General features: G+C 32.5%; 1 protein-coding gene across 1 annotated transcript in view; it reads right to left on the minus strand.

The window, feature by feature from the left end:
* Nucleotides 1-27175, minus strand: part of Cad86C (Cadherin 86C) — a 217620-nt gene that overhangs the window by 29689 nt on the left and 160756 nt on the right. Inside the window, exons 3-4 of the mRNA XM_070646587.1 lie at nucleotides 25479-25926; nucleotides 22016-22225 (exon numbers count right to left, since the gene is read on the minus strand). Of these exons, the coding sequence (XP_070502688.1) occupies nucleotides 22016-22225; nucleotides 25479-25926 (658 nt within the window). The remainder of the gene's footprint in view (nucleotides 1-22015; nucleotides 22226-25478; nucleotides 25927-27175) is intronic.

Here is a 27175-nt window from a genome sequence, read left to right on the forward strand (position 1 = left end):
ACTTTTTTGCTTTACAATTGTTGAATTGATTCTTTTTGGTGAACTTTTAAGCAGCATTAATGGTTATTGAATATTTTATGAATGAAATTCAGTAGATGGCAATCGATAAAGAAAGTCAACGGGTGCCGTTAAGGAAGTTTTTGGCAATAAAAGATATTTTTCTTACGATTATGATGTTAAAATTGGATTATCACAGCTATATGAGCAATATGGATCAGCTTACCCCCAAAAAACAGGATTTTTGTAAATTTTTATAGCAAATTTGTGCATTTTATAGCATTTTTGTGAATTTTTATAGCAAATTTGTGCATTTTATAGCATTTTTGCGAATTTTTATAGCAAATTAATGTAATGTGACTTTAAAAGGTTTGAAGTGAAAGAAGAAGGAAGTCATCATGACATAATAAAGACTCGCAAATATTTCCAACCTGATGGCAAATTGAATTAAAGTGATGGTCATAATGATTATTGCAGACTGAGGATTGCTCATCATTAAACATGTAAGCTGTAATTCATCAGGCTATACAATCATTTTCGTCGGTTTTATTGGAGGTATTAATTTTGTTTATGGAAGATGTGGCTTGATGGTGTGTCTTTGTGGGAAGTTTTTGTGAGTTTTTTGTCATTTTGTGATAATTCAGCTCAGTTCAGTTTGTTGCTTTATTCAGCAAATTTCAGCACTATTCAGCTAAGTTGACAAATGCTGAATTCAGCACAGCTGAATTTCACACTATTCACAGTTGGGTTGGGCACTTTGTAGATAAACTGAATTCAGAACCATTCAGCTCAGCTGAATTCGAAATTATCCAGCTCAGCTGAATTCAGAACTATTCGACTCAGCTGAATTTAGAACCATTCAGCTCAGCTGAATTCAGAACTATATAACCCAGCTGAAGTCAGAACTATTCAGCTCAATTGAATTCAGCACTATTCAGCTCAACTGAATTCAGCACTACTCAGCTCAGCTGAATTCAACACAAATCACTTTAAAGTCTCCCAGTCAACAAATTAATTAACCATAAATTTCAATTGTCATTTTATAATTGAAACATTTTTTTTTCATATTCGCAACATCAATTAGAAAGTTGAGCACAATCATGACCATCATGACGCTTATTATCTTCCAACATTTCAATTTAAAATTCATGTGATGATTTAAGCAATATTTTTTTATTGTTTATTTAGTTCAAAGATGAAATAAAAAAGAGATTTAGGTATACAGCAGGCAGTAAATAGTAGCAAAAAAAGATCATTCAAGACATTATCTTTTCAGCCATTGCATAACTTTCATTTTTTTGTGCAGATTTAATATATGACACACAAAAATCCCCAAGTAAGTGATCCTATCTCATGTTTATTCGTGGCTTGAGATAAATGAGTTTAGACACATGTAAAATTTACTGTTTAATTTCTTTCACATTAAGCTTTTACCTTGAGGAATGCTTTGAATCTTTTATTTTGAGGCATGACAAGGAAATGAAATCAGATTTAAAGAGATTGTCACAAAGAGTTTGAAATGATTTGAGAAGAATTTGAAGCTGTGGTTAGTAAAATTGTATGCAAAAATCAATTTCAATCTTGATTGGAAGTATTTAAGGTGATTTAATGGGAATTTGTAGACAAATGTCAGTTTGATTAGGAAAGGTTTGTGATTTTCAATCGAATGAGGAAGAGATGTGGACATTTAAGAGTTTTAGATTACTAATTTGAATGTCTGAAGCTTTGATGTTGAAAAAAAAATTTGAGGTTAGAATTTTTTTGGAAGCATTTTGATCAGGTAAACAAAGTTGAATCTTGCATGCTCACTCTTTTTCATTCACAATCTATTTAAAGCTATACAAATTAACATTTAATTGACTAGAAATAAGCTCCTAAACTCATGAGGTGGAAGATTTTTTAATCGATTAAAACTGCAATCCAAACTGTCTCTTATCCATTCAAATGACTTAATTTTTCACACCTTGAAAGAACTGAAATATAGTATTTAATGCAACAAATATGTTAAAATTTTATATTTGTCAAATTAAAGACCCCGATAACTCATTCAGTCATAGATAATTTCAAACGCTATGCCATGACTTCCAGTAAAACACATTACTTGCTTAATCTTATCTATTTCTAACCATTTTTTATGCCATTTTGTTAAACATATTCCATAGAGAAATATGAAACAATCCAAGGAGTTCACTATTAATCACCCGATATCGTTTAGTGTTAAATGCGGCCTCCGTCTTATACTTTTCAATTTCGCTGTTTATTATAAAAAAAAGGTAAACAAGTTTCTCTTTGAATTTCTTGTCGTCGTGTTTTGCGGCTTGCTAAGAGTTCACAATTTTTTTCTTCTCCTTATAAACATGCTTATTCATGCATATTGCGATTATTTGCAAAAAATGTAAACAAATAATAGAAAAAAAAGAGCACAGAATTCATATTGATTATTGCCATGCAAGTAAGCATTAGAAACCTCTCATTTCAGGAAAGAAGTCAAAAGGAGTTACGAATTACGAATTTAATCGCAAACACGTGTTGTGAATTTTTCATGTAACTTTGTTTTTGTACTTCTTGCATAGGTTACAGAAATTGTAGGCAGCAGCAGCAGCATTAACAATATCAGAAATGTATATATGCAGAGAGAATTGAAAAACTGGTAGTTGGTTTCGATTTCAATTGAAAATCAATAAATCAATGCAATTTCTTTTATTTTAAATATTTAAGTTGAGCTGATTTATGATGTTGGGTATTATGGGGAGGTTATGGCTGTTTTGTCGGACTGTCTGGAGTTGAAATGGACTGAGTTGAGGTAAATTCAGCTTGAGGATGTTGAATTGAACAGAATTCAACAGGAAAGTGCTGAGTATTGCTGAATTCAGCAATGAAATAAACTGAATAGTGCTGAATTCAGCCGAGAAGAGCTGAGTTGTGCTAAATTCAGCAGATAAGCGTAGAGTTGTACTGAATTCAGCAGATAAGTACTCAATTGTACTGAATTTAGCAAAGAAGAGCTGAGTTGTGCTAAATTCAGCAAAAAAGTGCTCAGTTGTGCTGAATTCAGAAGAGAAGAGCTAAATTTTTTTGAATTTAGCAGATAAGTACTAAGTTGTGCTAAATTCAGCAGATAAGTGCTAAGTTGAGCTGAATTCAGCAGATAAGTACTAATTTGTGCTAAATTCAGCAGATAAGTGTTCAGTTGTGCTGAATTCAGCAGAGAAGAGCTGAGTTGTGCTGAATTCGGCAATTTTGTGTTGAGTATAGCTGAATATGGCGAAATATTGCTGAATCAAGCAGAATCTACATTATCAAATCTAATATATTGCTGAACTAAGTCAAAAAATGCGTTCTAAATTTCCAATCCAATCTTATTTCTACTTCATATTTGGTAGCCCATTCAAGATTTAAATAATAATAAATATCTTGTACATTTGCAATAATGTTGCTTAATGAGATAAAATTTATGCACTTCTGTAAGTCTTTTGTGTGCGACATTATTTGTATATTTTCAACAATAATAATTTTTATTTTTTTTTAAATTTAATTGAACTACAAAAAGAGAATAATGAAGTTTAAATAAGTATGCAATTGTGACCAGAAGCCTTTTTTTTATTCCAATTTCGCACAAATCTCAAGCGACTTTAAAACTTTTTTTAATTGAGTAAGGTTTTCAATAAAAAGCTATAGTTGGGCAATTATTGACAATTAATGTGAATTATTAGAATTATAAACTTTTTTTTCGTTGTTCAACTTTTAATTCTCATTGCTGTTTATTAGCGTGTTACTGTCTATTTTGTTGCTTAATGGTTTTTCAAAAGAGAAATAAATCGGAGCTGCTGTCATTAAATTTGTATAGAACTGTTACTTAAATACCAATTGATTGCAAAATTTTAATGTTTTGTTATTAATATTGTTAATTTTTACTGGTTTTTGGGACATAATTTGTTGTGGGAAGTGAAGTTGGAATGAGATTCAGGGAGTTTTAATGAACTATGAAGCAATTATGTGAAGTTATGTTTATTTCTTTGTTGTTTAATTGAAACAATTGAATTTAACTGTTTTTTTTATTTTGAATATTGTTGTGGAATTTATATGGTTCTGAAATGATGCAAAATTGGATTTGTATGGCTTTGAAATGATGCAAAAATGATATTTGTATGGATTAAAAATGTGAATTGTGAAATAGAATTTGTAGGGTTCTAAATGACGCAAAAATAGAATTTGGAAGGTTTTAAATGACGCAAAACCGAATTTGTATTGTTTTAAATGACGCAAAATGACATTTGTATAGTTTTAAACCAATAAACATCAATTTTGAAGCTGATTTATTAAAAATCTTTTAAAAAACATCAAAATAATCTAATAAATTCTCTAAAAACATCCACTAAATTACCATAAACATTATATTAAGCTGTACATTTCCCATAATTCAACTCCAATTCAACACACACACTTCACGTCTATATTCGATGAAAACCTATAATTTCTGATCCCATTTGCCACTCACAACTTGTCAAACATTTGAAAATAAAAATACAGCTTCGCAGCTATTTTCCCACACAAAATTCAATAGAAAAGTCATTTTAAGTCGCAACATTGCATCGTTGAATCTTCAGAAAATGATGTGTATTAAAGTCATTTCAAGCAAGCCATTTATTAAGTTCAATCATATTATGCAATAATAAGTACAATTTTTATGTCAATTTTCAAGCGCAGGCTTATTTATGCTGTAAGATGAGGTTGTTAAAGAAGTTTGAAATTAAGTGCAATTTGAGGCTGATTGAGAATTCGAAAATTGAAGTTCATGTGATTAAAAGTATGCAATATTTCGTGTGAACCAGAACACGGAACTGAATCCTTCCGAACTGTCCCGAATCATACCGAGCTATACCAAACCGTACTGAGTCGTACCATCACCAGAGAAATCACCCTTCATCCATGACATTGAGCATCTTCCAAATTAAATCTAAATCAGCCTCAATTATGATACTCTGTCCAATAAATTGTCACAAAAAGTAACATTTATCTATCAAAAATTGAAACGAGATACGATTTCGCGCTATTATTGATACCGAAATAACATGTATGGGGAGATCCATATACGTTTTAAATTAATAGTCCACTTTAGTCCGACGTGAATAGTCAATTGCGGAATTCGAACTCGTTGAAATATCCAATTTAGTAAATATGGTCAATAAATGATTTAACATAAGTGTGTAGTGTGTAATAATATGCAAATTGTACCGTTCTCTTCCATCCGACAGTCTTACTGACATCTGATTTTGTGTACACACCATACAGACATGAGAGAGATAAAGTGAATTTGTTAAGAAGAAGTAAAGAATGAGGAGAAAAAGGAGTTTGTTGAGATAATTACCATAAATGGAAAGAATATTTTTTTTTATTCTATTTTTGGATGTTGCTTAATGGCCATCAGACTCATATTTATCAACTTCTTGAATTAGCATCACATAACTTTCATGTCATTAACTCGATTCATATCTCAATTGTCATCTTAATGGCTTATGTGGAATGGGGGTTCTGTGTTCTTGGTATAGAGAGCTACAGTTGTTGATTTAGCTCAAGTTTGTGGATTTGTTGGCTCAAATGAGTATGACTCGAAGAACAATTTACGCAAAATCAAGGAATTCTTTGGTTCGAATCCTATAATTCTCAATTTTATGCTATGCCAGATATAAAGCTCTAAGTCAGTCAACCAGTAGCTCTGATCAGAAGTTAAGATACTTTAACTGCTTAAAGTACGAGAACAAGTCATGATTGAGCCCCTAGTGAACACTGGATTAAGGAACGGATCACAAACATAAAGTGCATCCAGTTGTAAGGCTCGTACAATGACTACATGACGAACTATAAGGTTCAGCCTAGAACTGCATGCTTGCCAATCTAAAACAAAGGGATATGAAGCCTTGCAGACCGTAAAAGACAGATAACATGCTCATTAGAGCTTAATTGCCTTAAAAGCATTGGATTAGCCTGCTCGTGAGAGTTGCAATCAGCTTACTCTGCTCTTGAGGGCTACGTTCTTGATCTATTAATGATATTTGCACTAAACCCTAAAATATTGACAGAAACAGACCTCAAAACCATCACAACATCCCAAAAGAACATCCAACCGACCTAATGGAACCTCCAAAAAATTCCCAAAATTCACCTTCATCTCCCGTCACATACACACAAAAAAAGAAAATCTTTATTTATGTTATGCATGTAAATGAATTCTTTATGCATTATATTCAGTCTGTGTCTCTCTTTACTGTGAGCATATCCAGTAATATTATTTTTTGTGTGGTACACACAACAGATAATTAATAAGATGTGATTTTTCATCGTCAACATCATTTGTGGGCTGAATGAATGTGTCTGGCAGTTATGCACTTCTCTCATTCTCATTTAATTTATCATGGCAATCCTCACAATGAGATCAGCCATAAGCCATAATTGAATAAGAAGGGATTTTTTTTTGTGTGCCATTTCAAGATTTATACAATAGCTTCATTGAATGAGTCAAACAATTGTTGATTCATAAAATATCAGATTTTTATATACTTCTGTTATTGCTGCTGGATATTTTGGTCTTCTTACTCTTCATCTTTCCTACCTTGTCTCTTTTATGCTTGCCTTATTTTTTTTTCGGGAATTTGTTGCTACTTGTGGAATTTCTTTTGCCTTACATAATTAAATTTGAGGTCAAATAAAATGGAAAGTCGAAGAAGCTTTTTTTTTTTTTATCGTGTACTGGATATGCTGAAAGTTATTGAAAGCGAGAATTCAATTCAATGTTGAGAAATTGAAAAGAATTTGTTATTTTAATCAGTCTTTTGTGGGTGCGGAGATTTAAAACTGCTGCAAAAAGTGGAATGAGAGAGAAAAAAGCAATTTTGCATGTGGATAAGGAGAAGTGTATGAAGTAATCCGAGTAAACTTGGTATGAAATTGGATTTTCGATACAAAGTTGCATTGGTGAATACTGAATTTTTGGATACAATGGATTGTTTTTAATGCAAAGGAACTACATTCTATTGCAAATCGATTCTTGTATTCCCTTTCTGGAATCTTAAATATCCATTTAGTCATTTACATATCCTTTCAGGCAATTGTTTGCCATTTTAGGCTGTTTAGTTTCATTTTTTTGAATTTTGCATACCCCTTTTTGAGTCTTGCATATCCCTTTTCCACTCTTGTGTACCCCTTTTTGATTCTTGTGTACCCCTTGCGCATCCTTTTGAGCACTTGTACAGTTCCATACTCAATTTCATCATTTTTTAGACTCTCGTGCATTTTTAGATCCATTCTATACTCTTGCACTCTTGGAATAGATTTTTATCAACTTCCGCGTGTAAAAGGGATTGCACTTTGATCTTTTCTCATCAAAATAATCTTGTGCATTCCTTTAAGCATTTGCAAATTCCTTTCGAATAATGTCTTCACATCACACTAAATAAAATCCTATTTTCCCCTAACTTCCTGGTGGAATAGGGATGGTACATGTCAAAATCATCTTGTACACCCCTCTAAGCATTTACAAATTCCTTTATAAGTATGCATTTCCTTTATGGTCTCTTAGATATTTGACCAGAATTTTCCTAACTTCCTGGTGGAATAGGGATGATACTTTTACCTTTCTTCACACCAAAATCAACTAATCAACCACATTTAAGCATCGTAATCAATTCAAGTCCCTAAATGTCACATCCATATCCATTAATCACCCCTAAAAACTCATTAAACAACAAGCATACCTTCTTATTTACTCAATTGCACCCAAACAACACACATATGTAAACAAAACTAAATGACCAACATTACAGTAATTAGGTGACCGACCAACTGCCCCCAAAATATCAAAAAATCAACAAATTATGTCCAAACAACATGAAACTTTTAATTTCACGATAAATGAAAACGAAAGCAGTCAAAAAAAGATTTAGTTTTAGGACAACAGGAAGAAAACTGAGCTGTTTATTGAGCATGTGTGCTAATACTTTATAAAGGAAGTTTTAAATATTTTATGAGTGATAAATAGTGATAAACATGCAATCACAAAATAACTTTATGGTTAGCGTGGATTTTCAACCTTGTGATATTTATTTACATGGATGGATAGACTGTGTATATTGTGGGTATTTATTGACTTAAATATATAATGGTGATAAAAATGTAATCCTATAAATTTTGAATGAAAAAATTAATTTAAGCTCAAGTAAAATTTATTGCAGGATGTAAGACGAGCTTGAAGTTTGTAAATTTTAGGTCGTAATTTATTGATGATGATGCTTGAGATTCAAGGTTGTTATTGTTTGACTATTTTAGAATTGAGGATTAATTGGATTGATTCAATAAGTCACAAGCTGTAATGAAGATTCCTGTATTTAACCATCAAAAACTAAAATTTAACCTCAAAATTAAAAATTTAACCACAAATTTTAGATCATAACCTCAAAAATGAATAAAAATACCTAAAAATTAGAACTTAATCTTAAAATAATAGAAATTAGCCCTAAAATTCAGATTTCCACATTCCTAGAAAATTGCGAAAATCGCGCTCAACAACATAACCTCAAAATATTGAAAACTACGAAAATCACGCTATCGCGACTCTTTAAATCCATAAAAGTTAGGATTATGTTCAAAATGGCACTTAATATGACTCAAATATTCAATCTAACCTCAAAACCAACACTTCCAATTTTCCTCACCGCGAAAATCGCGCTAACCAATGAAATATAGTCACATCATCAATAATCAAAGTCAACAGCAAATACGACCACTTATCTCATTCCTCATTAAAATCAATTTCTGTTTACTTTTATTCCCCATCAAGTGTCTAAATCTGCCTACAATATTCAGCAACATTGTTGCTACCTTGCTGCCGTATTTTATTTACATTTAATGTCATTTTATAGCATTTTAACCTTTATGTGCATGCAATTAAGATTTTAAGTACACATAAGTGTGTTCATTTGAATATCACAAAGTCAACAAGCAACAGGAACAAGTTACGCATAAACAATAAAGCTCAGATATGGCAGTGACGACGTGAAACAAATTTGATGAAAAATTATCAAAAAAAAGTCATGTGGCATCGTCAAAAACGAGAACAATGGACCAATAAAGATAAAAGACACCTTTTTATGTGTCATAAATGTTTGACTGTAGCTTATTACATGCCTTTCTATCGTAAAATCGAGAAGAAATCACGTCTGTTGATGGATCTGAGGAAGGCAATAAATAAAAAAGTAAATTTTGAGCCATTCAATTAAAAATGATGTTCGACTTCCAATGGGAAATAAGACAGGCTTCTTTTGTATCGTCTACTTTCACACTCACTCGGCTGCCTTGACTATTAATTAATTAATAGACGAAATGAAAAATTTTCTACTTTATGTCAATAGATGGGATTTTTGGAGTCTTTAGGATTCAAATTATATACCTTTTTTCGTGGTTAACCACAAAAATGAATTGACTGTTTTGCATGACTTTATTGTTGGATATGATTATTGTTGTTTGAGTTTTCACTTTAGGTATGTGGATTTCTATGCGGAAATAGAGAAGAAATGTGGATATCTGTATGGAATTAGCAGGATATTGAGATTTATTGACTATAAATCATAATAAGCAAGTAACTAATTGGTTAAAATGATGAAAATTCTAAATTATGAAAAAAACACGTGGTTGGAAATGTCTTTTGCAAAATTATTTTATTTATTCTTGCCACAGTGTAATCAAAAGTATGTAATAATGTTCTTGCCATATTTTTACATAAATTGCATCAAATTTAAATTAATAAATCAGCTTAAAATGGAAATTACAGCCAAAAAACTTTTCGAAGTGGAAAAAATCGTAACGATTACGTACGTAAAATGAAATTGATACGTACGTAAAATGTATTGAACGCGTACGTAAAGTGTGATGATTACGTACGTAAAACGCAGTAATTAACGTAAATTAAAATTCAAATTCCTAAAATCCGTTAAAAAATTCCCTCCACAACACCAGCAACAGAAGCTTTACTTCTAACTTCCAAATGATAAATTTACCTTTTATTTCAATACATTTTTAACCTCTTTTTTGAAAGTTAAGAAAAAAAATTCATTATTATTATGAAAAATTGATGCAATCGGAACTACCGAACATGAACATGAAAACTAAAAAAAGTCGTGCCGAGTGAAATTTCTACTCATTCTATGAGATTAATTAAATTATGAGAGACCATAAAGAAGAATTCTTTCGTGCTTTAATATCGCTCGCTCGACATTGTGACATGAAACTCGTAAATATTGGCCTTCTTTATAAGGTATCACAGCATGCGGCCTTATTGGCCAAATGACTTCGTTTTGTGGATAATATATAGGTATTGTATATAGTTTATTTACCTCATAAAATTTATAGAATGAGTTCATTTTTATCAGTTAAATTTTTAATTAAAATAACTTTTTTCTCTTTCATTTCTTTTAATTTATGAAAATAATGCAGGGAAGCGCTGATAATCAGCATAAAAAAAGAGAGTTTGAAGGTTAAAAAATGAGAAATTATAAGCCGGATTAAAATATTATCTGGTAAATATTAGCAAGCGACTAATTTGTCTTTGACTTGAAAGTGAAATTTATAGTCATTGATATCCTGAAGTGGATTAAAATAAATATTGGAATTAGTCGCGGTTTGAAGGAGGTAAATGAGCTTGTGAAGATGTCTCAATTTGGTGTGAATCTGAATTATGAGTTTGTTTGTTTTTTGAGATAGAATTGGAAATGTTTTGAAAGATTTGGCTGAATTTAGCAATAATTCACCAAATTGCAGCTGAGTTGAGCTTTAATTCATAAAATTTCAGCTGAATTCAGCACCAATTCACCAAATTTCAGCTGAATTCAGCACTAATTCACCAAATTTCAGTTAAATTCAGAGCTGACTCACAAAATTTCAGCTAAATCCAGCAGTAATTTACCAAATTTCAGCTGAACTCAGCACTAATTCACCAAATTTCAGCTGAGTTCAGTACTAATTCATTAAAATTGAGCTGAATTCAGCTATAGTTCTTCAAAAGTCAGCTGAATTCAGCAGTAGCTCACCAAATTGCAGCTGAATTCAGCACTTTCTCCTGAATTCATCATTTCTTATCCAAATCAGCAAAATTCAATACTTTCCAGCTGCCTTAAGCTTCATTCAATCCCCAATAAGTCCAAAAATTCCCACACCAATCCACATAAGCTTCCGATCTCCAATCGCCAAAAATTCAGGTCAAAAACCAAATCAGTCAACATATTCAATTTTCTTTTCCAATCTTACTGTGCAAACATTTCCCACACGTATGTCTGCCGACTGTAAAATGATCGATTGCCGAAAAAACAAATAATAGAAATTGCAAAAAAGTGTCCATTATGTCACTTGAGATGCCATCAATTTCATCATGGGAACAAAAACTATCGGAATTTGTCACCTCATGATGAGCTGTACATGTGAGAAGTGCTTTCAGTGTCGGTGCATATATCAAAAGAGAGTTTGGAGTTGCTAACAAGAGCCTCTCAATTTCGAGATCATCGGCATGTATTGAACGTCCAAAAAAATAATGAAATACCTCGAGCATATCCAACCTCTTGTCCAATAATAAACCGAAAAAATATAATTTACAATCCATTCGCACAAAAATATGCGGAGCGTGCGAAAAAGAAATGAAAAGTGAATTTTATGTCGAGTCTGGAGTACATATTGTAAATCTCGTTACATTTCATAACAGTCTTTCTTTCGCTTATTTTTTTTTTGGTTCATTGTTGACCGTGGATATGAATTATTGTGGGGACGTTTTATTTTGACATTTCATTACAATTCCCTTTGCCTTACTTATTTTTTCATTAATTTTAATACAAATTATTGTTATTGTTGAGATTATGAATGGATGTAGTGTGTGTTGGAGGGACGCATGGTGTGAGGATGTTGGAAATTTTGACAAAAAAAAATGTTTTTGGGTGCAAAATACTTGGAAGGCAAACGATCTTTCATCGTTCCAGAATATTGACAATTAAATTTAGGATTTGAACCTTTGACTTATGAAGATAAAAGTCATATTTTCATAATTTGCTATGGATTAGTTCTGGCAAATTGCCTTACTTTAACAAAAGTGATGGATAGTAGTTGTCTTTAGAGAGAGTATGTTCTTGGTAATGGGAACATTACGAAAAACCTTAGAGATGGAGGCAGAACATCAAAATAAGAAACTAGCAGAATTAGCCGTTTTGGCCAATCGCTTCATTAATGCCCTACGATTCACAGTAGATCAATTCGAACTAATCATCAATCGGAACATCCGGCAACATCCGGCGGTAGCAAGCTTTGACAGCATTTTTAGGGAGTTACGAATCACAATTGATCCTTGAATTAAGAAAGCAGGGACAAAACAGTCGGTAAACTCTGAAATTTCTCAAAATATCTGTTAGAAAATTGAGGAATTCGATATTGACGATTAGATAGTAGTGGGTAGTCTGTGTGCCGCGGTATCTGATGTCCATTACTGGTTATTAATAACATCAAGGATTATGTGATCATTTCTAGTAATTTTGATGATTTTTGGCTATTTTGATCAATTTTAGTCATTAGATCAGCTTCGTAACTCTTGACTATGATTTGAAAGGATTTGAACCCGAGAATTTGAAGCCTTTGCTCTTTCAATTCAGTCATTTTATGTCAAATTATAGTCAATAACCACCAAATAAACCCAACAACTGCCCTATCAAGCAACTAATAAATTTTTCTCAATCTCAACCCACACCTCGCGAAATTAAGAATTTCATTCCAAAGAAGAAAACAATGAATTGTTAATTATCAACACTAAAGAGCACATGCTGAGCTACTTAAAATATTTTTTTAAGACATCGACATTATTATTAACCAGAATGGGTGTGTTGAGTTCAATAAAAATTATCATTTGCTTTGATTCTTTTTTTTATTCATTCCATAAATGTAACGTAAAGTCTTTGAACTTGCAAGCTTGTGAATGCTGGTTGTCATGGATTATGTCAAAAAAAAAGTATAGAAGAGACAGAATAAGATTTATGTTGAACTATAAACATGTTGTGAAGGTTGCAAGTTGATTAAAAATTATTCCTACAATGAATGTCATTCGGACTATCAAGTATGCTGCAGATGCAGGCACTTTTAAAATGTTCTTTTGTGCTGACTATTATGAAATATCATTTAAACTTATGTAAATGCAATTTATTTGATTAATGAAGTGAGAAAGATGGCTGATGACTTTTGGTTAGTCAACGGATGAATTTATGGGATTGGATGTAAGTGATTATGGGTTAATGGGATGGATGTGGTGTCATGGAAGGTTATAGGATGGAGAATTTTGTCATTTGAGAGTTATTGGATGAGAATCTTGAGTGGAATTGGCTGATATTTGAAGATTCTTGATTAAATCATCTGGAATTTGATGATTTACGTGTTGTAGGAGCTATAGAGCTGCTGGTCACTTAAGAGGTTTACTGAAGGAAAGACTCATTGACCTCTAGTAAGAATTGATACTTAAAAATGTTCCTGAATCCTCAAATCAGCCCAAACAGCTGTAAACAGCTCAATTCCTCACATTCTACCTAACTAAGCCACCACAATGACTGTTTCTGTCATCACAACAATCACTGCCTTAATTCAAATCGGATGCCATGAATCTCCAGCACATAAGCCTGTCCGGTTGACATCAGTATCAATAATAAGCTTAAAATCCAGGTCTTACTGCATCAATCTAATCAGATCACATAAATAAGATCGGAATCGACACTTTCCTATAATCTTAATTGATCTATGACTTCTTACGAGAATTCTGCATTAGTCCAACATCCGTCTCGACTTCTTTAAGAATCAAATGACCTTTCAGCTGTGTCCTACAAAGACATTGCATGCGATGCAGTACAATGAAAGAGAAATTCCATTTGATGATAATTTCCACTTCCCTAACCCGATAAATTCATTCATATTAAGGCATTGATTCTCAGCCTCACCGCACACTGTTATTATTATTCATCATCAATTGAGTGCAATGGAAAGGAAAAGCTTTTATGCACTTCATTTCATTACTTAAACCTATAAAATATATTAGACAATTGGAATTGACTTTCACTTTACAGCCACCACCGCATATAATTCATCAGTTCAGCCTTTTGTGTGCCATTTTCTTTTTCCTTCCTTTTGTCATGTTTCATAACATTACTCTCGATTTTTATTACACATTTTGTGTTTGTTGCCGCTGTTTTGCCTATTTTATGTTCTTTGTGTTCGCAACTTCTCGCTTCCTTAAAAACTTTCTTTGCAATAACTTTTTATTCTTCAATTTTTGTGAATGGGATAAATGGATAGGCTCATAATTTTATTTAGTTTATGAATGGCATTGTTCAATCTTTTTGACATGCCCTATGGTCTTCGAATATGTGTGTTATTGTATATTTTGTAGCTTGGTGATACATTGTTGTGGATGGTGAAAATAGAGATTTGATGGATGCGGATTTTAATGATTTTCGCTTCATTTGCATCAACTGAGGCATTTTTGCATCATTTGAAGTTTATTTGCATCATTTGAGGCTTAATTGCATCATTTGAGACTTCTTTGCATCATTTGAGGCTTCATTGCATCATTTGAGGCTTTATTGCATCATTTGAGGCTTCTTTGCATCATTTGAGGCTTTATTGCATCATTTGAGGCTTTATTGCATCATTTGAGGCCTTTTTGCATCATTTGAGTCTTCTTTGCATCATTTGAGGCTGATTTGCATCATTTGAGGCTTCTTTGCATCATTTGAGGCTTTATTGCATCATTTGAGGCTTTATTGCATCATTTGAGGCTCCTTTACATCATTTAAGGCTTTATTGCATCATTTGAGGCTTCTTTGCATCATTTGATGCCTTTTTGCTTCATTTGATGCGAATTTTATGCATCTATTGATGCAAAATATTCTAAATGGCTTGATTTTCTGCTTCAATTCAACATAAAACCCCTCAAAAATGCGCTTTCATCCCTGATTCCTCAACTTCTCATCATCATCATTCCTTCCCATCCAACAAAAGCCAAAAATTTCACTTTCAATAATGAAAGTAAATTATACGGACATCAATAGATTAATATTTTTCATCACAAAAACGATGACACTAATCTCAATAAATATTCATTGATCATACATAGGTGAGGTCCGTGAACAATTGGTTAAATCACTCAATATTTAGATGTTAATCCTCAACACATTACATAATCCTCTCCTGAAAAATAATGTACTTAAGTCAATTGTTAGTCATGATGCTTGATGCTTGATGCTTAAAGGCATTTTCTAAGACCACCGATCACGTCAAAAAGAAAATATTAAAAATGCAGCTAGACGAATAGCCATGCATGATAAATGATGTGGCATGTAATGTGACATAAATCTAATTTAAATGCATGTATGTTATTTTATGCTCAATTGTGTGCCTTTAAGATCGCACACAAAATTGACAACTTGACGCTCTCTTTTTTTTTTTCTCTCGAGGTGATTTACTTATTATGATGAATATGTGCCTTAACATGAACGTGATGAATATTGATGGCATATAGCAGGCTTTCGAAAGTAGGAAGTCTCTTGAGTGCATTAGCTCAGTCTTAGGTGTAGATTTGATGCCATTATGTCAAACTATTTTCACTTTACATTGACATGACCTGATGTAGATGATTGAAGTGGCTGTGTTGGGGTTGAGTGGTAATGATGTGGAATTGGTTTAGTTGAGGATGAGTAGCTTGAAGTCCTGTTGTAGTCTAATCATGGGTATAGAACCATATGTAGTTGATTCTGCCAGTTTTAATGGTATGGCCTCAGTGGTCGAGTTGGTTAGACCACAGACCGGATATTCTCACATTCTTGAGAGGTCGTGGGTTCGATTCCCATCCGAAACCGGATCTTTCGTTCAATTTTCTTCACAAAATTGCAATTTTTCAACGTTAAACCTCAATTAGACGTGTGATTCACAAACTAACCCAAATTTTTGAGTTATTAAGAAATTAACTCTAGGATTAGAAAATGCACTTTGGAAGTCTCTAAAAAGTTGAGCTTTAATTTCCAATGCTTTTTATGAATTTTCACTTATTCTTTTTTGAGTAAAGTTAATTAACTTTCTCATTTCTCTTAATCACGTTTCGTGCAAATGTTCATGATAAGTTGATACACAATTAATTTGCAAAATATATTTTTGGTACGGTTAATTAGTAGAAATGGACCTGTCAATATGCCAATATCTTGATCTTAATATTTGGTAATTAGTCATAATAATTTATGTGAGTAAATTTGAAGTTTAAGGAGATTATGCAAGGAGGATAAGAAAGAAATTTGTAGATTTTTGTGGGAGATTTTGTAGCTTTACATGATTTTATGGAGTTATTTTGGAAAGTCATTCGAAATTTGCTTCAATTTTGCATGTTTGTTCTTAAATCTTCCACTTTCATCTTGGATAGGTCTTTATATTTTGATGAAAGCAGGAACTGGAAGAGTCTGAGGCATTTATGAGTGTTTAGAGTCATTTGTAGGTTAATTAGTTTTGTTAAGTGAGTGCTAGAGCTTATATAGTGATTATATTCACATCAAATGCTTGTAGCTTGTTGACAGAATGACTAAGGCTACTAAAATCATGCCAAACGACCTCTACCAAAGAAGATGTGGGTTCAAATCCCATCTTAAACTAGATTCTGTCTCATATTGTAACCTTCTTATGAATTTCAACCAGATTATCACCATCATCTCAAGTTACACTTACGAAATGCCTTTATAATCTCAAAAACAGTCACAAGAATCACATTTCCATCCGATTAAGGCATTAAAATTAACATTAAGGGTATCATCACCTTGATTTTCAACCCAATTTACACTAATTTTAACTACTCAATTCGAAAACATTTGGATTATCTCATCAAGCACTGCTCATTAAGCAGCAAAGTCCCAAAAAAACAACATCATGAATGTCAAGTTCCACAAAAACTTCAGTATCACATAAAATATTATGATCACATAATTAACACGAATAAAATCAAATCAAAATGCATCGAGTCTGTAAAAAAGATATTTATGACTGTTGATGATGATGATGATTGGTGCCGTTAAAATAATACTGAATCTAGCGAATATTATTAATGAATATTAATTAGATACGATCGGTGAAAACCTTTTTTTTTTTTGTCGCTGACCTCTGCGTCTCCATTTATGGCACAAAAATGTTTATATTTATATATCACACACATGACTGGAATTGGCACAATTTGGAGCTCATTGACGCTACATTTGTGTTTATAAATTAATTTCATGGTCAATGGTGGCTGGTGAGGTCTCTTTTTAAGTCCGAGATTGCAATTTAATTGCACTTCACGAGAGATAGGCTTAATTAATCCTTGGAGATAATCAGCATGGGGGTTGTACGTGGATGATGTGAATTTGGAGTTGGATTATTAGATTTTCAAACTCTTAAGTCACGAGACATTCGCAAATAAGCTTAACATAACCTCAAAACTTAGACCTAACTTCCGTACAAACCCCACACACGACTGTGGCATTGAACATACAAAATGTATGTAATTTATACTTTTTTTGATAAAATATTCTCAAATCCTAATGGCTCTCTTGTTATTTATCTTAATTAACTGCGTTATAAGCAATCGCAAATGCCTTTTGTTGTTTCTTTTAATTATATACGATCATATGAGCCGTTTTAAATGTGCTGAATCACATCAGAAATGAATTGCAATAATTATATTTGGCACATCACAAAAATGAATTCGCTTCACTTGAGCTGGTTGTCTACTATTTAATATTTGATGTCTGTTGGACGTGCATGGTTATGAGATACTTGAGGAATTCTAGGAACTGAGATAAGTTGTCGAGTATTTGCACAATTTTTTGAAAAGAGTTCAAGGAGGTTAAACTTTGGATTTTTTAGGGTTGGATGGCTTTTGTGTGGATTTATTGATTTACGGATTAAAGTGTTCAATTGTGCTGTAATTAAAGATTTTAAGCTATTGTTGGGGAATAATTGAATTAATAGAATGTTAATCTAGCTAGGAAGACTTAATTTTGAGCTGTGGCACTTGTATGGAAGTCTATTGTGCTTTATCTTCAATTTTTAAGTAAATTTGATGCTTTAAAGCCAAAAAATACTGATATTTGTAATTTAACGGTTAAAAAATATTTGAATTTCAACTTATCATTTAGTTACAGTCCCCTTTACTCTGTTTATAGTTGAAATTTTCATTTTTTCATTAAAAAGAGTGAATATTTACAAAATATTGCCTTAATTTAATTATTAGACTTCCAACTCAGTAAGTAAACAACCGTAATTGCTGTTCAGCTTACCCAGAATCTACGAATTCATTGCTTATGCAATAATCCATGATTTTATTGCAAATCTAATTTTTCAGACATAAAAATTAATAATATTCTCATTTAATAAGCTCTAAATAACTTAATAGAATCCTCAACAATCAAATTTAAACTATTCAGCAACTTCAATCAACACTTAGACACAAAAAAACTCAATTCTGAAGATTTAATTAACTCTAGACTTTAGAACATGCTTAATCAACCTCAGCATTTAATTTATTTTCATTTCCTTAATTTACAACTCAATTCTGTAACACACAAAATTGTGTTAAAAAGTCGATCTATTTCATATGCTGACTAAAAAATCCATTTAATTATCAATTCAAGTCATTTGTGAACTAAGCACAAATTATCTTATGAGTTAAGACAAGAAACTGGTTGATGCGATTAAGTTAATGTAAAAATCATGTATGTGTAAATAAACTTCAAAATATAATCGGTTTGGCGCACTTAAGATTATTGAAGTTATTTTGTGGCCGTGACGGTTTTTGTTTGATATTTGTAACGAAATTTGAAGGATACGTGATTGATTGCGGAAGGAAATGGAATGTGTTGAGTTGTATGAGCATGGTTTGGTGTTGTTTTGTGACTATTTTGATGAAAATGACGATAAAATTGAGAATTTAGGATAATTTTTGGATAAATTGAACTGAATAGTCTAAATCAAAAGCTTAAGGATGCAGCTTAGATCTTAAACTTCCCAAAATGATTCCAAAATCCTCAAGAATCAGCAGAAAACACTCCAACTTACAGTAAATCAGCAATTACACAACCAATTCTCCACATCCATGCAATTTACATTCGTGTGAATTTAATTATTAACAATTAAATTTTATGCAACATATTGAAAGGTTATCGGAAATAATCAAAAAGTTTCTCTCCCTTCAAGCAAATCAATAATTGCGGATTGAATTTCGTAAACGAGTCATGTCACTATGCATGTATGTTTACTTCTCTTTAATTTGTTCGCCATTTAAAATTAATTATAGTTGAGTTATTGATAAGAGTGTTGGAATGATTCGAAATTGAAGTCGAAAAGCTTCGAAATTGATGTCGAGTTATTCGAAATTGAAGTCAAAATACTTCGAAGTTAATGTCGAATGATTCGAAATTGAAGTCTAAAATCTTCGAAATTAATGTCGAAAAATTTCGAAAATAATTTCGAAAATGGACCAAATTTTGAAATTTAAGATTCAGATGCATCAGCAAATTGATCTTTCAGTAGAAAATCCACAGCATTTAACTAGAAATTGAATAAAAAATATTAAAAATATTGATAAATCCCTGAGATGCATTCAGTGTCAACTTAAAGCAATATCTCCAATTACAAAGTATCATGACAGTAAAATTTTAGCTATACTAAGCGACTTATAAGGAGATTTTAATTCCTTTCAACTCTGTTGCTTTAAGCATTTAATATTTATTTCACAAAAAAATACTAAAAGATGCATTTTGTGGCTGCTCATCAACAAAATTCTGTTTTGTTTTCTGCCTTCGTGGAAGAAAATCAATTTAAAAAAGATTTCATCCTCAAAAATGCAAGAATCATGAAATTTTGTTTAATTTATAGCTTGAAAAGCTGAATATCAATCATAATTTTCATATCAGTTGTCTTCAAACCAAAAACTTCTTAATCTGCCCAAAGAATTTAAAATTGAAAATAAAGGCAAAGCATTAAAAATGCAAGCATAAAGGCAAACGGAAGAAGATCAAAATTTTGATGGATGAATGGATATACTTTGCAAAAAAATTAATTCAGCTTTCTTGGTATTGGCAAAATTTAATTGAAATATAATAAGATGTGACGTTTTTTTCATTGAAATTTTTCTCACATTTTATGACTGTCGGAACTGTTAAAAGGCAAGAGACAGAGACATTAATGCGACATCAAATATTTTTAATTGCTGATTTTTTATACGAAAGATGAAAATAAAGTTGATTTTATAAAAAGTATAAGTTGTTGCATAATGAATTGTGAATTTAAGTTGATGAGATTGAGTGATTTTGGATGGATTGCTGAGGAGCTTCAAGGTAGGAGCTGTCGATAGGGATGGTATGGCACTTAGGAATTAGAAACCAGCTTCTTGTGTCATCTAAAGAGCTAAAAAAGCTTACAATTGATCTGATCCTTAAGGTCAACAAAGTATGGGAAAGTTCTACCGTCAAGTAAGGATTATGATGGAGGAAGTAGGAGCAGGACGGTTGGGAAGGCTACAATTCTGTTACGGATTGCCAATTTTGGTTCACGATTTCACTTCAAAGCGTTAATTTTGAGGAAGATGGATTAAAAATGACTTTTGACCGATTTAAGCATGCAGCAGTTATCAGGAGCGTATTCAAGTGTGAAATGTAGGGAAAATTTTGCCTATATCTGCTCCAAGTAAGTCACTAAATTCAAAAAAATACCAAAAATCCCCATCAAGCTTTCTTAAAAATACTTATGTAACCTGTCACATGCTACATTAAGGACTACCAATATTTCACAGCACAAAAAAGACTAAAGTTAATTTAACTTCATGTTCAGGTTCATGTCAACCATGATTGTAAAAATTGTATTGCTTCTGGCCATACATGCATGTTTCAATAAATCATATCAATTTTTAACATGACTTTTTGGTTAAATTAAAAATGAAATAAAATAAAGTAAAAATTCTACAAGTTCCTTTAATAAGTATGTAAATTACTTGTTAAGATTAACCCTGAAGGTAGGAATTTGATTAATTTAAGGTAAAATTGTGTAGGATTGGAGGGTTGATATGAGGTGTGGTGAGCAGAGTTGGAAGGAATCTGATGATTCCTAGCTTAGTTGGTAAGACATTGTATAGTTCAGACTTAAATCCTTCAATCTCTGCCTGGTACATCTCATATTAACCCTGCAATCCAATAAGAATATTCAAATTTCAGTCTATGAACCTCTACTGTCCATATCCCCTCACTTCTTCCTGAATATCACTTTGGTCAACAAGCTTCAATCCTGACTTGGTTCCCTTAATACACCCCTGATTAGGCAAAATATTGACTAATAACTAAGATTCATGTTAAAAATCATCAAAAAATCCATAAAAATCTCAAAATCTCCAAAATCTCATTAAATATTCAATAAAAACTGCTCCACAAGTGTCAGCCAGAAGTACCGGTATCGGATCAAAACAAAAACAAACCTTGCTGATCTCGCTATTTTCAAAACAGCACTCATAATGTATTAATGAATTTTTGAATAGAATTTCCATAAATCGCGCGTAAAAACCTCAAAATGTCAGCCATTAATTGACTCATTCATATCAAAATATGTTGCATAATTTCTTTTAACACCCTAATATATGTAAATTATGGTCTCAAGACCTGTCATTTTCTGAAGTGATTCCACATTCAAAAATAGATCGTGAAGATCGGAGAATAATTTCATTTAATTAATTTTGAGGCTTGAAAATTTGAATAAATTGTGTTCCACAAATGTGATCCACAAAACCTTTGGATATTGAGGAAATAGTCAAATTCAGACGTGCGTCTCAAAAGAGAAACAGCCACAAAACAAAATGCAAATTGGATCAACAAAAATAAAAGTCGATCTAATAAATTATCTTGTCTTATGTTCATCGGCATATGATTAAAAAGTAATAAAAAATACTCACAATGGCAAGAAGCTGCAGGTGATACATTGATTGCTTCTCAAAATCCAATGGACCGAGTAGGAAAATTGTACCTTCAGTCATTTCAGGTGAGACAATTTTTTGTCGAATGGCGAAGAGCGGTGATCCCCATAACTCTAAATATACTGGTCGTGGAAATAACGGATTCTTTCTGGAGACGATATAATCTAGTTCGGTTCCACGTTTTGCATCCTATGATGAGAAAAAAAATATAATTAATTAATTTATAGAATGATTAAGAATTCATAAGAACTTTATTCATGAATAATAATGATAACAGCTTTCAGCTATTAATTTGTAATTTGAATATTTCAGATCGAGTTTTAATGGCTTTTGGATATAAAATATTATTCATGACGACGTGCTGCTTTAATTTTCTTCTAACAAATCATCATAATTTTTGATGCTTTTATTGGCGCTAAAATATATTTTGAAATGTTTTTCCTTGTATTAGGGATTCCCTGGGGTAAAATCAGTGTCACTGGGTAAGAAGCATGTCTCGAAGTAAATAATGCTCTGGGGTAAAAGGAATGCCCCGAAGCAAAAGGAAATCTAGAATAAGGAAAATTCCCCGGGGTAAGAGGAATACTCCAGGGTAAGAGGAGTGCTCCGGGGTAAGAGGAATACTCCGGGGTAAGAGGAATACTCCGGGGTAAGAGGAGTACTCCGGGGTAAGAGGTGTACTCCGGGGTAAGAGGAGTTCCCCAAGGTAAGAGGAATACTCCGGGGTAAGAGGAATACTCCGGAGTAAGATGAGTATTCCGGGGTAAGAAGAGTACCCCGAGGTGAAATGACTGCTTCGAAGTAACCCCTAATCCACATCATCTCCATTCTCTACTTCCAGCTCTCCTCATTTATGTAAGCACTTTAGGTGAAATTTTTATTACATGAATACACGACTTTCTTTTTGTTTCGGGTAATTAGAAGATGATGATGAAGTGTGGTGTCGTGTTTCGGCAAAAGTCACGATGGGCCTTTTAAAAACTCATTCTTTTAGAGTCATCTACCCGATTGCCTATGGCGAGACAGTCTCTCAATCAAGGTTATATGAGCTTTTTTTGTTTATTAAGGAATGCCTTAGGAGGAGATTGAGTTGGATTTGGGTGACTTTTGAGGTTATGTATGGACCAAAAGTGATTTTTGAGGTTAAGAAGTAATTGAGTCAGTTGTAGAGCTTGGTAAGTTGGGGACTTGGGTCAAATTATGTTCGATTTGAACACCAACCCCAACAACTCCTCATCCATGCTTGATTAAGCTCCTCATTAATCGACACAGTCAAAATACAAATTAATTAAGCAAAATGCAGCGTAAATTTCTCCATAAAAAGGTACATAAAATTCCAACTCAATTTGCAATCCATAAATCATGTAATCCCAAGACCGATTAGCCTCATTTATACATCCATTAATAAATTTCAGGTATTAACTCTTTTATTTAAAGTTTAAAATAATCTTTATTTTATGATTATCAACTCTCCCTCGATTTACACTTCTTCTTCTTCCTTTTTCGTTGGTGCTAAAAGATTTTTTTAACAACTTTTTCAATTACTCACTATTATTGGATTACGATATGTACAAAACTGTTTTTTATGTCTTGAACAAAAGCGCAGTGAGGTAAAAGAGACATGAAGGAGATGAAAAAAATTGTTTTTTGTGCCATAAATTTGCATATTACATCCCATGAAAATTGGTAATATACAAGTCAAGTTGGGATTGAATTGAGGATTGAGTGGAGAGTCTCGAGTACCAAATTTCGCAAGGTTTCTGTCAGAACTTTGGCACAAAATGTCAGATTTCTAGAAAAAATTACAAATTTCTAATCAAAATGACAGATTACTAGCCGAAATGGCAGGTTACTAGCCGAAATGGCAGCTTATTAACCGAAATGGCAGATTACTACCCAAAATGGCAGACTTCTAGCAGAAATGACAGACTTCTAGCAGAAATGGCAGATTACTATCCGAAAATGCAGATTACTAGTCGAAATGGCAGAATTTAAGCCGAAATGGCTGAATCCTAGCCAAAATGGCAGATTACTAGCCGAACTGGCAGATTACTAGCCGAAATGGCAGATTACTAGCCGAAATGGCAGATTACTAGCCGAAATGGCAGATTACTAGCCGAAATGACAGATTACTAGCCGAAATAGCAGAATACTATCCGAAATGGCGTTAGACTAGCCAAAAATGACAAGATTTTCAGCCGAAATTGCAGATTTATAGTAGAAAATGCATCATTCTGACCGAAATTGCCTTCAATTCTTTGCAAAAATCTCCTCCCACAAAGAACTGCACTCCACAAAGTCTCACCAAAACCCATTACTTATATCAACTCACTCAAAAATTATTAATTGTTTCTACGTTGTGTAACTTCTGTCTTAATTCAATCGAAATACAATTATTTTAACACTTTATCTCAATATAAACAACACCCAATGCGAGGTCAATAAATGTACAATGAGGTACTACACATAAGTACGACCCGCAGAGTGAAAAAAGAGAGTTTAAAGATTGAAAAGTAAAAATCAATGTTGGGATATACATAATGGGTATGTTTATATTGAAATATGCATAAGCATTAAGTAATTTATGTTTCCTTTATAATGTTAACTTACTTTAAAGTTGTAAGGAGTGAGTGAGTGAGAAATTAAAGTGAATAATAATTTAAGTTTGTGAATTTATTGATAAATATATTGAAAAAAACAGAAGATTTAAATGAGGCTTTAATGGCTGAAGATGAGGGGGACTTGAGAGGTTGTTGACTGGAAAGGGGATGCATTTGAGATGAAGTGTCAGATTTACATGGAGAAACGGTGATTTAAGAAGGGATTTCAAAAGATTTTGAGGGATTCTGGAAGATTTCGTGGGACTCTGGAAGATTTCAGGTGATTCTTTAAGATTTCAGGTGATTCTGGAAGATTACCAATGATTCTGGAAGATTTCCCATGCCTTTCTCAACTCCCAACCTATAATGAAGATATTAATCTCATCCAGAACATAATCAACTACATCATAATCCTATGACTTATTCACGATAATCACAGGATGTTCTGCGACACTAAATACATTTAGTGCAACAACCACTTATTAGCATGGTTCAACTTATTTTTCACAACCTCACCATGAGAATTCTTTTCACAAAGATTACATGCTTCTTACATCATTCGCCTCTCAATTTTTATTTTTTTTATAATATATAGCACTATAAAGCATTAATCGAAAAGAAATCATAACATTAAGTCCCGCATAAAATGTATTTTTTTGTAAAATTTATAGGCGGCAATTGAAAGTATAGAGAAGTTGTAGTTGAAGTGCTGTTAATAACATTTATTGCTACTCGTTATCACATAAATAAATTGATCATCTGTATGATGATCAATAGCAGCAACAGCAGCAGCATACTCATACGTTTCATGTAGATTTAATTAATAAAGATGTTGCACTTACCTCTGACACCATAATGATGCTCGTACGCTTCGGAAAGATTAAATCGGTTGGCGTTGTGAAGTTCGTTGCAGTTATGGAACAACTCTGTTGTGCCATACCACCTTTTGTGTCTTTAACAGACACTTGGAAGTCATAATATCGTCCCGGTTCGAGACGTCGTCTCAGTACGACATTGGCTTGACATACTGAATTATATTTTGTACATGGTAATGAGTCAATTTGTACTGTCGATGACGATGAATCGCCAACAAGTTCAAATGTTAATGGATAATCAAATTCTTCATCTGATGCTCTCAATCTAAATATCACTGATCCTACGGCAGCATCGGCTGGTACTAATACTAATCTCATCGTTGTCGATGGATCGAAGACGGGATCTGCTGTTGCAGCATACTTAATTATACTAAATAAACATACGAGCCATAAAGCTATCACAGTTGAGTAGTTCCTGTAATGAATAGAAAGAAGGGAAAGTTATTAATGAATGAGAATTATTTAGGATTTATTAAGTAGTTTTATGGTGAAATGGAAGTTCAGGCTGTAAATTATATGTAGTCAGTTACACTGTTGCTAAATTTAAGCTTTGATAGAGTTTTTGCACTAAATTGATGATTTTCATAATCCACGTGGTTTTGTTTACAATTTAAAATTTTATATTTTTCAAAATTTTCAAAGCATTCTATGATTGAAATCAAATCTTACTTCACTTCTGCCATCTTTTTACACAATATTCACTAATATTTCCATCGATTAAGCATAAAACCTTTGAAAAATTTTTAAAAAAACTTTTCGAGGTGAGAAAAAATTTTCGAAATTTTTTTAAAATTCCTTCCAAAAGCTCCCGAAATACAAACTAAATGCACTTTAATTATACATTTTTTTCACTCGTAAATCTCTTCATGAGGTTAGTCGAAGCACGAAATCTTCACTTTCAAGTCACTAGAGTCAACACGACTGCATCATGACGGTCTATACAAATAAAAGAAAATGAAATAAAAAAAAAGTAATCATGAACGAGAGAAGTGAGAGAGATATTGAGGCACAACTTTATTATTACAATATCTCAACATCGTTTTTATTGTTCTCTCCCTAAATCGCTATAAATTAAGGCAAATATAATGATTACTATAATTCACGATTGGATGTGCCGTATATAAAAAAAAAAAATACGAAATTCCCCCCTCATCAAGTTTCATTAAAATTACATGCGAGAGCAAATGGAAGGCTGTATTTATTTATTGTACAACTCATTTCTTTTGTGTGGCGATTGAGAGCAGCAAAAAGGCACACCAACAACAACAACAACCAAAGCAAAACAAACGACCTTCCTGGAAGCCTTGCCATCAGCCTTTTTTTTTGTTATTATTACCATCGCAGAATGATTTGGCAGATTTTAATGGTCATTGGATCTTCTTAGGGGCAAACTTTAGAATGGCCGATATCTTAAGGCTGCTCAGTGAGCTTTTTTGTGAGTGTGTCTTGATCCAGAGGGCAGGTAGACGTGATAGATCGAGTCATTAAATTAGCTTCTTGCTGATTTTAATAGATATGAACCGGTATCTAATGATGGCATCTTTAGACCCGCTCCCAAATGTATCTCACTTAATCATCTGAAACATTAGCCTAAATGCGCAAAAAAAAAGTTCATTAGAAACAGGAACACGGTACGAAATATTATTCAGTTTTTGCATTTAATT

The sequence above is a fragment of the Chironomus tepperi genome, unplaced genomic scaffold (assembly GCF_022539635.2).
Source record: "Chironomus tepperi strain 1889 unplaced genomic scaffold, CSIRO-AGI_Ctep_v1 contig_364, whole genome shotgun sequence".
Taxonomy (NCBI): domain Eukaryota; kingdom Metazoa; phylum Arthropoda; class Insecta; order Diptera; family Chironomidae; genus Chironomus; species Chironomus tepperi.